This window comes from Cyrtonyx montezumae, unplaced genomic scaffold, assembly GCF_038088225.1.
Source record: "Cyrtonyx montezumae isolate F1298 unplaced genomic scaffold, pur_monq_1.0 scaffold_4, whole genome shotgun sequence".
Taxonomy (NCBI): domain Eukaryota; kingdom Metazoa; phylum Chordata; class Aves; order Galliformes; family Odontophoridae; genus Cyrtonyx; species Cyrtonyx montezumae.
In genome coordinates, this window is record NW_027072045.1 from 13331884 (window position 1) to 13344682 (window position 12799).

The 12799-nt window shown below is 48.5% G+C and overlaps 1 protein-coding gene across 4 annotated transcripts in view; it reads left to right on the forward strand.

Annotated features, from left to right (window-relative positions):
• The window catches only part of PDLIM1 (PDZ and LIM domain 1), a 36318-nt gene extending 23723 nt beyond the window's left edge, over positions 1–12595 (forward strand). Inside the window, exons 4-8 of one of the 4 annotated variants that reach the window (XM_065746310.1) lie at positions 2306–2496; positions 4086–4388; positions 7492–7646; positions 10506–10623; positions 12043–12595. In XM_065746310.1, the coding sequence (XP_065602382.1) occupies positions 2306–2496; positions 4086–4388; positions 7492–7646; positions 10506–10623; positions 12043–12229 (954 nt within the window). In that variant the 3' untranslated portion in view covers positions 12230–12595. Of the gene's footprint in view, positions 1–2305; positions 2497–2687; positions 2750–4085; positions 4389–7491; positions 7647–10505; positions 10624–12042 lie in introns of all 4 variants that reach the window. The other 3 variants (XM_065746307.1, XM_065746308.1, XM_065746309.1) reach the window with 3 other exon arrangements.
• The last annotated feature ends 204 nt before the right edge of the window (positions 12596–12799 follow it).

The window sequence follows — 12799 nt, forward strand, 5'->3', positions numbered from 1 at the left end:
GATGCTTCTGGAAGCTTCAGTTATGGACTTGAATGTTTTAACCAGGAGAAAACTCACCCAGTGGCAAATGGTCCAAAACTTCCAATGTGGCTCTGGTACCTGAACACAGCTTGCAGTTCATGGAGTCCAGGCACTGATGTGATTTTGGTCTCTTTCCTTCATCTGGCTCCTTGTTTTCTTAACATTTGCGGATGCTTAATGATCCTTCAGGTCTCTGTCACTCTGTCAGACTGATTGGAGCTTGGTTGACAGATGCAGAAGTCCTTAATGGGGTTGGGAATGTGTCCATGTGCGTGCAGAGAATGTAATTGAGATGCCTTAGGAAACTTCCTGTCTTTCCTAATGAACCCTTCCTTAGGAAACCAGAAATTAAAATATGTATATACCCTAATTTACTTCTGTAATTCTTGGTTAATACTTCAATGTTTGTGCAATACAGATTGTGACCTAAGAGTATAAGTCCTTTAGCCTAAAACTGCTGCCTTTGTCTTTCATTAAACCAACTACTTATACATGTCTGTGTTATCCTCTTTCCCACTTGCTGCCTCTGAATGGTGTTCTAACATATGCATTTAATGCTGATAAAAAAACACTGATACTTTTCCCCATGGTGTGATTTACAGGCTGAAGTAATTATTATTTTTTGCTAATATCCACAGTTTCTGCCATGGGAAAGACTATTTTTATGAGCACTTTGAATGAGATTGTAACAAAGGAGATTAGCTAATTACTCCAGGGTCTTTCTTCTTTTGGCGTGTGGGAAAGTTTCATGGCTGATTTCCATTTGTGTTGGCCAGAAAGCTGTGGGAGAGCAGTCCCACCACCCACACCTGAACTTCTTGAGCTACTCCACTGATTTCAAATGACTCGTATCTCATGAGTGTGTTTGGACCGGCACTCCTCTTCTGTAAGGGGTCCTGTGCAGTGCCTAGTGTGTGCCATGGAACAAGCTGACTCCCATCTGTCAGTCTGGGGATGCTAGCCAGCTGCATAAGGAAGTCTTGGGGCATAAAAGCAATTTAAAGAAAACTCTACATGGGAATTTAGTCATGCTTGTTTCTAATGAGTGTTTATTCTGTAACTATAGCTCTATCAAACAAGTGCCATGAGACACTGAAAGGGCAGTGAAAGCTCACTTCCTAGCTAAAGAAGTCAGCATGTGTATGGAGTGGGAAGCAAACCGGTTGTGCCAATTATGACGGAGAACTCCGGGCTTAGCGTGTTTGAGAAGGGCTCTGTTTGATCCTGTGCCAGTGGGTGCTAGCTCTGTAAATGAAGCCATTCCCAATCTCTGGCCTAGACTTTTAAAAATGCATGCTTTGGTGCCATCTTTCAGTGCTGAATATTTCAGCCACCCCTGTTAACTTTCTTCTGCGTCCTTTGTCAAGGCTTCATTGTGTTCTCTCCTTGCTTTGGGCAAGCACTTTCTCTGGGAGGACTGCCAAGCTGCAGATGGGGCTACCAGTTTCCCCATTTTTGTCAGTGCTGCCTGTGTCTTTCCTTACTTTTTATTTTTTTTAACTAAGCTTTTCCTCTAGATTATCCGCTAATGCCTCTGGAAGCCTCCTTGCAGCAAGCCCAGAATATCTGGGTGATTCTTGTAGCACTTAGGAGGTCTCTGATCTTGTTGAGGCATTTAGCCATTGCAACCCATGGAGCAGTCCTTTCTGTTAACAGCGGTCATCTTCCCACCTCTACTCAGGCAATGTTTTTTGTTTGGAGAGTGCTAAGATGTTCATGAAAGAAAGTTGTGAGTCCATTCTTTGCTGGAGGAGCAGATATAGTCCAGTACATTTATAGTCACATCAGATTCCTTCTTTTTGGGGTGCCGTTGTCTCAGGAAAGCCAGCCTTTCTACTGCTGTTGAAGAGTGCTCCTCATTCCACCCCTCATCTTCACTTTCCATTGAAATCAGCCCTACTTTCAGGATTTGCAGGGAATGTTTAAAATCTGGAGTCCTTCATGAGGAGGTGAGTCCCATGCCTTACCATAGCCTTGCAGAGTTCCCAGATGTGCAGCAGCTGAGCTCATATAGTGGCTGTGTTCCTGAGCTCTTGTCTTGCTGGCACATCCTCTGCACCCTCCTGAGTGCCAGCCTGCAGAAACCATGTTGGCCACCTGGGATGGAGGCAGAGGCCATGCCAACGTGTTGAGGGCCCTCACCTTCTTTGAGGCAGCGAGCTCCCAGGTACCAACACATACCAGCGTGACCCTTGCAGCAGCAGCTGCTTGCTCTTGGCTGCCCACCACGTCCCCCTGCATGCCTGAGCACCTCTGACTTGTGCCTTTGCTCCTTTGCATGCAGGAAATAAGGCACATAGGAAGTGCACATAACCGGAGCGCGGTTCCCTTCACTGCTGCCACGGCTTCTGCCCCCAAAGTGATCACTGCTCAGTACAACAGCCCAGCGGGCCTCTACTCCTCAGAAAACATCCAGACCTTCAACAGTGCTGTGGAGTCAAAAACGTCACCTGGGCCCCCTGAGCCCAGCAAGCTGTAAGTATCACCCATGCCTCTGCGCCTCGACCCGGCTGGGAAAATGTAACCCAGAACGGCTCTCTTTCAGGACAGGGGACGGAGCAAACCTACAGGAGTGGACACAGCACCCAGGGACAGGTCTCCTGGGAGTGGGGAACATCTTGTGTGATGCAGAAATGAAATTAATGCTCTTGTGTTTCTTTGTTTAGCAGAGACCGACGCAGTTTCCACGTGCATTCAGCATGACGTGCCAGCCTGCTGGTCTGAACAGGTGCCTGACAGCTCCTTGTGAGCTCTTTGTACAGCGGGTATCTCGTTGTGGCTGTGCTGGGCAGAAAGGGTACAGCTAGCGCAGGAAGAACATCCATCCTGGCTCCCAACTGGCCTGGCACTCGCAGACAGTCTCTGACCTGTCTATTTTCATTATCAGGCTTATTTTTTTTCACAAACAAATTTTAAAATGTAGATGAAACTTTTCACAGCAGTGTGAATAATGTTATGAATGGGATTTAAAATGATCACAACCTTGGAAGGTTTGTGGATGTACTTGAGCTTTGCCATGGGAACTTTTTGTTCCCAAAAGTCCAAGATTGTTTTTTGTTTGGTTTGGTTTGTTTTTATAATTGGAAGCTGTAAACCAGGAGCTTTCTGAAATCATTCTGACTGTGTTGCTGAGCTCCTCTAAATCTCTGTATGGCAATACCAAGCTGCCTGGAAAGACTTCAACCACTTTGATTAAATTCCTGATTTGTAACTAGGGAGAGAAAAGTCACTTCAGCCTCTGCTTTTGCAAGGCACAAAGATCTAAGCATATGATTTAACGTGCTTTGGAAGTGTATTCCTGTCCTGTCTTCTTGCACCCACAGCCCAGCCTGCAGCATGTGTTGCAGCTGGTGGGCAAGGTGCTGGCTAAACTTGCTCCTCAGCCCACATTCCAGGGCTGAGTTAGGGAGGGCAAGGACAAAGGAAATCTGGCTTTGTGTTAACCTGCTGGGACTGTTTGGCAGTCAAATTCCACCTCTGGTCTCCAGGTGAGAGCACTCACTGAAAGCTTGGGCTGTTGGACACAATTTGTAAATGAAGTGAATAAATTGTATTGCAGAATTTGGTCTTGCATAGCAGGCAAAAGAAGGACCAGGAGAAACCATACCACTGAACATGGCTATTTTGGAATTGGAGGTACAGTGGCTGCTCAGCAGGGTTCCCAGATCAGCTTAGGAGGGACAGTGTGAGGGTGGTGTGCCTGGACAGCAGGGCCATGGCTTCATGCTCAGCCCTGCTGCCATGCCTTCATTGCTGTTGTGAGTAGAGTGGCTGTGGTTTGCTTTGTGCATGGGCACACCTGCATCAGGAGGCTGTAGCTAAAGCATCAGCTAAAAGCCTTTAATGTAAAGTGATGCATTCAGTGGTGTGTCCTTCTGGCACAAGCAACACACAGTATTCTGTTTATTTCACTTAGAGTATTTGGTTTAGCTCTTCATTAACTTCTTCCTTCTTTCCTTTCTTCTTCCTCTGCATCTTTCCCTCAATTCCACCACATAAAATCCAAACGCACCCCAAACAAACACAACCTGCACTGCTCATCCCCTGTGGGTGCGTGCCCCCAGCCACCTCTCGCCGATGAGCGCGCAGCAGGCTCCCTTCGCCTCCGTCTATAACCCGCTGCAGTCACCCAGTGTGGAGGCCCGGGGCAGGCACAGCCCTGGTGCCCTGTCCAGCCAGGTCCGTGTGGGGCCAGAGCAGCTGAAGCATGCGGCCCAGGCCTGCCCAAAGAGCCCCGTGGAGGTGGAGGTGCCGGGACTGAAGGTGCTGCACGTGCAGTTTAATTCTCCCCTGCAGCTCTATTCACAGAGCAACATCATGGATTCCCTGCAGGGGCAGATCTCCTCCATCAGCCCTGATTTCCCCAGGTAACCTGCCTGCCACCTCTGCAGCCAGCAGAGAGCATCGACTCATCCGTGTCTCAGTGTCCACAAGTGCCTCATCCCTGTCTGTGGCTCTGCTCTGGCTGGTCACAAGGAAACATTTCCATTTCACCTTCCCAAGGGCAGTGCATGACTTCACAGGAGCTTTCTCTGCATTATGTTAGTGTCAAGCACCAAAACTTCATTTCAGCCTGCCCGTGTGTCTGGTACTGCATACAGCAAGGACTTAAGGGATATTCCTGGAGGATCCACTTGTAGTGGATGGATTTTCTGTGTGAAGGTGTTTTTTATTCCAACAGCTGTTTTTTCTCCCAAACCAAAATGCCTGTTGCTGTTTGTGCCTGGGTGTTGCCACATGTGTTTGTGGTGAGCTGTGGTTTAGTCTGGCCAGCTGGGCCATGGCTGTGTGCGAAGAGCACTTAATTTCCAGGTGAAGCAGGTCCCACTTTTGGCTGGCAATGCTCATGAGTTTGGAGCAGCCCAGGTGGATGGCAAGTATGTAGAGAACACCTCCAAACAAGGCAGAGCTCTTCAGAAGTGCTCAGCAGTTACACTGCTCTGTCCCCAGGCAGCTTGCTGCTGTTCAACCTGTGGTCCAGGAGTTGCTCCCATGGATCTCATGGCTCCTTGGCACTCATGGTCCCCTCCTGAGCTGAGCACCACATGCTTTGAGATTTATGCTTTAAGATTCGTACAAGCTTGACAAAATGTGTTAGCATGTAATAGCATAGTCCCGTTAGTAATGAAAACACTGTGCTTTTCTGAAGATGCTGTGCAAGGCTGCTTTTATGGCTTCTGTTACCATCGTCTTGCCAGTTTTCAAAGCTTACTGATCCAGCATTATTCCATCAGTGTTGCAAGTTTTCTGCAGTAGAAACACTGAAATCCTGTCACAGTTGTCGAGGGATAAGTTCTGGAACTGTCTGCTACAAAGCTGGCATCTCAGGATATTCTTGCTTGTGGGCAGGGGCAATTTGGTGGTGTCTGCAGCAGATGAAGTGCCTTTGTGACAGCAAGTAACTGAATCTGTTGACTTGGAGACCTGTTATCCTGCAGGCATTACAGCACTGTGTTCTTGCCCCTTCAAAAGACACATGCTTGTTGTTGGGCTTTGCTTTGTTTTTGTGTGTCCTGTAGTCCCCTGGCCTGACAACTGAAGGTGTTTCCAGAGCACAAATCTGAGCAATTGGGTTGTTTGTTTGTTTTTTTAGTATATTGTTTCTGAAATCTTGTATGTGCAAATGTATCTATCTGGTGCATCTCTGGAAGAGCTGATCTGTATGTTTTGCACAACATCAAAATGCATGGTTGAAATATAACGGCTTTGTTTTACTCTGCTGCTCGTTCAGATGATAGAACCTTTGCTTTTGAATGCATGTTTGCAAGACATCATTAGTGTGCACGCTGCCAGGGCTGCCTTCCTGCCCAATGATTTTGAAGGCAGACAGAGTGAAGGGAGTACATCAGTTTATGTAAGGAGAATGTGATGTGGAGCATGGATTCATTTGGGCTAATCTAGAACATTTTCTATGTAATTGAAGACATCTTGTTTTATTCAGGCTGAGAAGCTTCAGTAAATGAGATTCAGGCTTCCAGGGTTCAGCTGCTTGCAAGTCTAGTGTGCTTTCTGCTCCAGTGAGAATTACTGAAGTTGGAAACATTTTATTTAATAATTGTGGAAATAGCATTTTGTAGCATGTGTAATGATTCTACCTCTTATCTCGAGTAGTTAATGGTGTAGACCAATTGACTCAATTGCCCATTGGCATGGAAAGTCTGCGAGAAACAATTCCCTCTGCAATTCAGTCTGAACTTCAGGATGTTTAGGTGTGTTTCAGGGAGTCATGGAGTGCAGGAATGGTGAATCCCAACAGAGCATGTCCATTTATATGGCTGCATTATGTAATTGAGCTGCCAGAGAAGATTTGTCAGTTGCTGCCTCATTTTTTCAGAGACATTTTAATCTAGTCACAGAATGCATGGCCTGGAGGAATTCCCTGTGCGGTGTAGTACAGCTCCTATCTCAGCACGTAAGCCAATGATTTAAACTAATTCTAGCAGATGTTTGTACAGGCTCTTCTTAAATCCTTCAGTGCAGTGGTTACTCACCCATCCACAGCAATCCATGGCATTTCACTGTGTGTCTTCAAGAAAGGTTTTCCCAAGTGCTACTCTGAATATGCTGGAGTACTCTGAATATCCTCCTGCATCCAAAGCCCATGGTTTATCTTGTACCCACCAGGCATGGAGAACATCCAAGCTAATGCCTCCTTTATTCTAAAGACCTGTGCTGTGACGTGAGTGCAGCGCAGGCAGCACCTCAGGCTCTGGGCGCAGCGCTTACGATGTGAGCAGTGGCAGCAGCACCTCAGAAGGCAGCTGAAGTGAGGGGCTCAGTCATAGCAGACAGAAGTCTCTCTCTGGTCTTGAGGTGCTCATCGACCCCACTGAAATGCTGTAAATGGGCACTGGCTCTGGATCCTTCGTTAAGGAATGGTCCTAATAACATCCACTTGAGAACTTGAACTATTTCCAATCAGAGGATCTTTTACGTGGCTCCTACAGCTGTTACTGTGGTGGTCTTCATGACCACTTCATAGTATGCTTGCAAAGATAACATAATTCTTAAGGAATAAAGCTTATTGAATTTGAAAGTCATGGCAGTGTAAGGTAGCAGTCTCAGGTGGTTTAGGTGTGTGGTGGGCCATGCAGTGGTGGCAGAGCTACTATGTGGGACTCCAATCCCAGCACGTGTTCTTTGTTTTCCTGGTTCCTAGACAGTAAGACTTTTTTCCTGGAGTAAAGAGCAATTGGGAAGCAGCGGGAGTGTGCTGGGGCTGACTGGGGGTGGGGAGTGAGAACCCGATGACAGCGGGGCACGTGGGTGGCCCAGCACCTCAGTCCCACTGGGGCTGAGCTGTCCTGTGTGAGCATGTCCAGCACCTCCGTGTCTCAGTAGCATCCTGTTCTGCCTTTGTTTGCACGATTGTCTCTCAGTCACATGGTGCATTGCAGTGGTTTTGCTAGGGGGACTGGCTGTAGTGTTTAGCCATTTAACAAGTGTGTATTCTCTTCCTTCCTTTCTCAGTTTAGATCAGCATGGCCATCCTTCGGGCAGCATCACCATAGACAGAGACTCTGAGGTTTACAAGATGCTCCAGGAGAACCAGGAGTCACACGAGCCACCCAGGCAGTCGGCTTCCTTCCTAGTGCTGCAGGAGATCTTGGAGTCAGAGGAGAAAGGTAAGCAGTCCCGCACACCCAGCCTGGGCGTGCCCTTCCTTTCAGCCATTCCTTGGGCTCTGTATGGTGTCTCAAATGCCTGAAACTTCGTTCTCCTTTCTTAGCAGTTGCTTCTTCAGGGTAGTGTGTGTAGGTGGTTTCCACACAAACTTAAGATCCCTCACTGACCGTTTAAATGTCTTCTCTTCAGCTAGTTTCAGTGTCTGTGGGCACATATTGTTATTCATTGACTGAATGCTCAAGAAATAAAACTATTATGTTTAGTTCTCAAGAAAGAGCTCTAAGAGTTGCAAAAGCCCTTCCACACTGTCTCAAGTTTTGCCCCTGTAGGAAAATATTCACCAATTTAAGGACCATCTTAAATGTACGACTTCAACAGGTAACACAAGATAGCGCTCTTTAGGGCATCCTAATGCTTCTGGGCACCGTCCTTGTACAGGAGAAGAAAGAACTCCCTTCTGCATATGAATGTAAAAAAATTTGGAAGGAAGGTTACAGCAATCAGTTAGCAGTTTTAAACCTGTGAAACCCTGTGCTGCTTGGCACTCTTAATCTGACATGTGGACATGTATAGTTCAAGGCTATAGACTTCTAGATAAAAACTCTGATTAACTTAGGTGGGAGCCAAGTCATACTCCCTTCTCCCTTTAAATAGAGTAAAATAAACAAATAATTAGGAAAAGAATTCCAGGAATGACTTTTTTTTCCCCGTCTTGAACCAGTTGAGACTTCATCTGTTATGTTATTGGCTTGCAGTGGAACATTCAATTTCATCCAACAAAAGCATGGTGCTGAGATATCAGAAAGGAAAACAACTCAGCCAAATGCTGTTAGACCTAAGTGATCTGTAAGGGAACGGTGAAATGAAGGAGGTAAGGAAACAATAGGAAGAAAGAAACCCGGATTTCTTTAGTCTTTAATCTAGTGTTAAAATTACTATCTGAAAGCATCTTAATAATGAGTGTTTGCAGCTTACCCCTCAGGGTTCAGCTCCTGCATGGAAGGGACTGGAGGAGCCAGGACTTCTCACGCATCCGAGGTCCTCCCCTGTGCTTAGTAGTGCTGAAGAAGATAAGCAAAAGCCTCTCTAGTTTATCAGTCTTTGAAGATTTGCAGCATTACTGGGATTCTCTGGCACAAGGTTTGCCTGCCTGATCACAAGCCAGGATGGGCTTGGGCATTGCTCTGCTGTCAGCTGTAATCACCCATGCAGAGCAAAGTTATGCAGCCCCAGAGGAGATGGTGCCCTGGCTCAAACACTGCTGCTCCTGTCTGAGATGGCATCAGTCCAAAAAATGGCACCTTCATGGGATGCTGCTGTGAGCCTGTCTTCAGGTGTTGGCTTGTGAGCAGCAGCAGGGAGCTGTCTTCTCCCCAGCCAGGGACTGTCCTTGGGGCATGGCCAGAGGCATGGACTGTGCAGATCCACAGCAGCTGGAAGGATGGGGTCTGCGTGTGGGCGCTGGTGTGGGGAAGCACGACGGCCGCTCTCTGTTTAGACTTGAGCCTGCATGCTGAGGCTTAGGGTGTTTCAGAGGGTGGAACAGGTTATGTTTCCTTGGGTATTTTGTTAAGCTGATTCTTTTAGAGACCTAAGAATGTGCTGTCAGTGTAATTGATGGTGAAGAAGGTGCTGTTCAAAGCAGGAGTAAGCAGGGGGAGAGGGTAGAGCCTGAAAACATGGTTGCTGCTGTTTCCTTCCCAGCAATGGGGAACAGAAGCCAGGTATTTCCTGTTGTGATTGAGGGGGTCCATTAGAATATCTCACTCTCAGCACTAAGCTGATGCCAGCACGTATGCTTTTTATGCTTGGCATGGAATGCACTGTGTGGGGCTGCATAAGGCAGCGCAGTGGCACTCTGACAGTGGGGTGGGGATGGTGGGCAGTGCCCCGGCATTTTCCCTCAATTCTCTGCCAGTGGTGCTACCCCGGCCTGTGAAATGTCCCAGACCTCGTTGCCCAGTGGAGTGACCCTCTGCAAGGTTCTTCCTTCCCTTCACCAGGAGCAGTAGGTGTAGTTTGATGTTGGCTTGGCGATAGGCAGAAGGGTTTTGTGTCACCTCACAGGGGGAGGCTGACATGTCTGCTCTCCAGCCTCCTCTGGTCCCGGTGAGACATCATGGGAATCTGCATCCCTTCTTCCCCTCTTGCATAAGTCGCACAGATAAAGGTAGTTATATCAATAGTATCTTTTTGTTAGAGGCTTCCTTTTCACTGCAGGTATTTAGAGGCTTGCCTCCTATCCAGTGCCTAGGATCCACTGCATTTGTAGGCATCCAGATGTTTCCTTTGAAGGTCATGCAGTTGGGAGGTACCATCACTCCATGTCCGTGCAACGAGGAGTTTGTTAACCAAATCCTTCAGAAGCTCTAGGGGGAGCACAAAACCCTACACCAGACAGCAGAGAGAAGGCTTTGACAGCTTTGATTGCCGGGACACCCACTTCCTCTTTCTGAACCCAAATCCAGCCCTCAGCTTGACCTTGAGTGTGTGCTTAGGACACGGCCAGCAGGCTATGATGCTTCTGAGGCTGGCACTGAGACTTTGCTTTGCTTTGAACATTTGTGCATGTGAGATGTGTTAGCCAATGCCTGATGGGCTTTTAAGATGAGAAAGGGCAGTATCTCATCTCAGGGCCCACCATCTCAGGCCCTGGGTTTCCAGAGCCAAGCTCAGCTGTGCTCCTTCTCAACCTCCTCCCTGCACACCCTAAGACCCTGTCTCCTTCCCATGCATGAGTCTTTGCCTCAAAGCTGATGTTGAAGGACATCACCTCTCCCTAGCAGAGCATCTGCTTGGGAGATGAGCCTGGAGCCACGCATCTCACATGCTCTGAAGCACTCTCCTTCCACCCCCAGGAGACCCCAGCAAACCGTCTGGATTTAGGAGCGTCAAGGCTCCCACCACAAAGGTGGCCTCATCGATTGGGAATGCCCAGAAGCTGCCCATGTGTGACAAGTGTGGATCTGGCATTGTGTAAGTAGGCCTGTCCCCAGGGCAAGCAGCCTGTGCCTGTGCACCCAGGGTCCAGCCCAGCACGTGTGTTCTCACCAGCTTTGGTAGTGCTCACCTTGCAAACCCTGCAGTGTGGCAGCAATTGGGTTTCCCTCTACCCTTCCATGTCAAAGCCAGTCCTTATGAGGCAGCTCCAGTCCTGTTGTGGCTGTAGCGATTTGCTTTTAACAGCACTTCAGAGTTGAAGTGAACTTTCCATTTGGAGCCAACGTGTTAAGTGATTTCCCTGTCCTGTTGCTCTGTCATGCAGAGGTGTCCTGCCCTGGCAGCCAGGTGCAGTGGGCTTGGAAAGCTGCCTTCTGCAGTACCACACACCTCATCTTCGATCTATGCAGAATTAATATTTCTTGTTCTGGTGGGATACGTCTGACTTCGAGCTAGATCCAGAGCTGCTGAGACAGCACAAGCAAACTGTGCTGTCTTTACGCTCTCTCGTTTCTCAGTCATGTTCCTCTCCCCTCATTTCCTACTTAGCCTTCCCTCCTCACAGCCCACTTAGCTCCATGGGTTGGGTGCTGGATGCCCACCTGCATTGTGAAGGAAGAACTCAGATTCTTCCCATGCGATCAGTGTTGCATCACTAAGAGAGCTAGCACACTACAGTTGGGTGGGCCTCACACACCAAGGACTGGCAGAATTGTTACAGAAGCAAACCACAGGCTGTAAATGTGATTTAGAGACAAACCATACAATTACTCTGCCAGCTGGGTACAGCTGAAGGCAAAGCACAGGACTATGAATAGCTCTGAAAAGTAACGAGCGATGGAAAATAGTGTAAATTTGTTTCAGCAACCGTCTCCACTGGCAACTGGTTGTGCTGCTGTTACTGGTAGTTTGCAAGTTGTTGTGTAGTTCTACTTACATTTGTTGGGTCAATCGGTGAAGGTTTCCAGGCAGAGTTTGCCCATGCTGTGTGAGACAGCAAGACTGAGAGCAGAGCCAGGATCTGGTGGGTTTGGGGCCCTGCTCTGAGCAGGCTGTCCTTGGCAGAGGGCAGTGGCTGGCTGTTGGTGGTGTAAGCCACTTCCAGATGTGGTCTAGAATGATTTTTTGAGACCCACCTGGAGGTTGCACCCCCATCCCACGGTCAGGCTAACCCTGTCATTTCTCCTGGGGCATTTGAAGGCTGGTGGCTGCCTTCTGTTGTTGGCTACCACTGCTATTGCCAACCACAGGCACTAGGATTGTCCCTGTGGAATTTAGGAGGTCCTTGCTAGATGCTTTCCAGAGGAAGCTCCCCGTGCTGCCAGCACCTGGGAGAGGTGAGGCCTACAGGCTGGGTCCAGCAGGGGACACGGAGGTGCAGGCTGGATGGTGAGGTGGCTGGGCTGGGGGCGGTGTTGGCAGATACCCGGTGCTGAGTGCTGGTTCCTTCCCCAGAGGGGTGTTTGTGAAGATTCGGGACAAGCAGCGTCACCCTGAGTGCTACGTGTGCAGTGACTGCAGCACCAACCTCAAGCAGAAAGGACATTTCTTCGTGGAAGATCAAATCTACTGCGAGAAGCACGCGCGGGAACGGGTGGTGCCCCCAGAGGGCTATGAGGTGGTCACCGTCTTCCCGAAGTAGCCTGTGCTGCAGCGGGGTCAGCGTGGATGGTTTCTCTTCTGCTGCTCTTCTTGGAAAGCGCTGCCTTGGCCCTTGCCAAATCTCATTTGCAATACGGAATGCTAGGCACGGCTTTGAATTTCCTTGCCACGTGAATCCTGTGTTCGCAGAAGGTGTCACTAATCAGTCAACATTCTTTCTGTCTTTTTTTTCTTTCACCGTTGTTTTTCTTTTTAAAAAACACAGATTATTATGTTTTTTTCCCCCTCCTCCTTTATGCTGCCAATTGCACAGGAATGCCAGAGGCCAAAGTCAGATCACAGCTCTCCTGTATCCCAGTTGTTTGCCTTCTGTTCACATTCAATAAATGGGGTGACTCCAACAGGCCAGTGTCCACTTCCTCCCACTCTGGGGCTCCTGTGTGCACGGCGTGTGGTGGTGCTGCCCTGGGGAGCAGCAGGAGGGACTCACCAAATCGGGCACAGCACTGTCACACAACAGGCAGCTGCAGCAGGCTGGCAGGAGGCAAAAGCCAGACCCCAGAGCTCCGGTGGCTTCTCTCTTCTCATCCTGGATGCTGCCTTTTTAGAA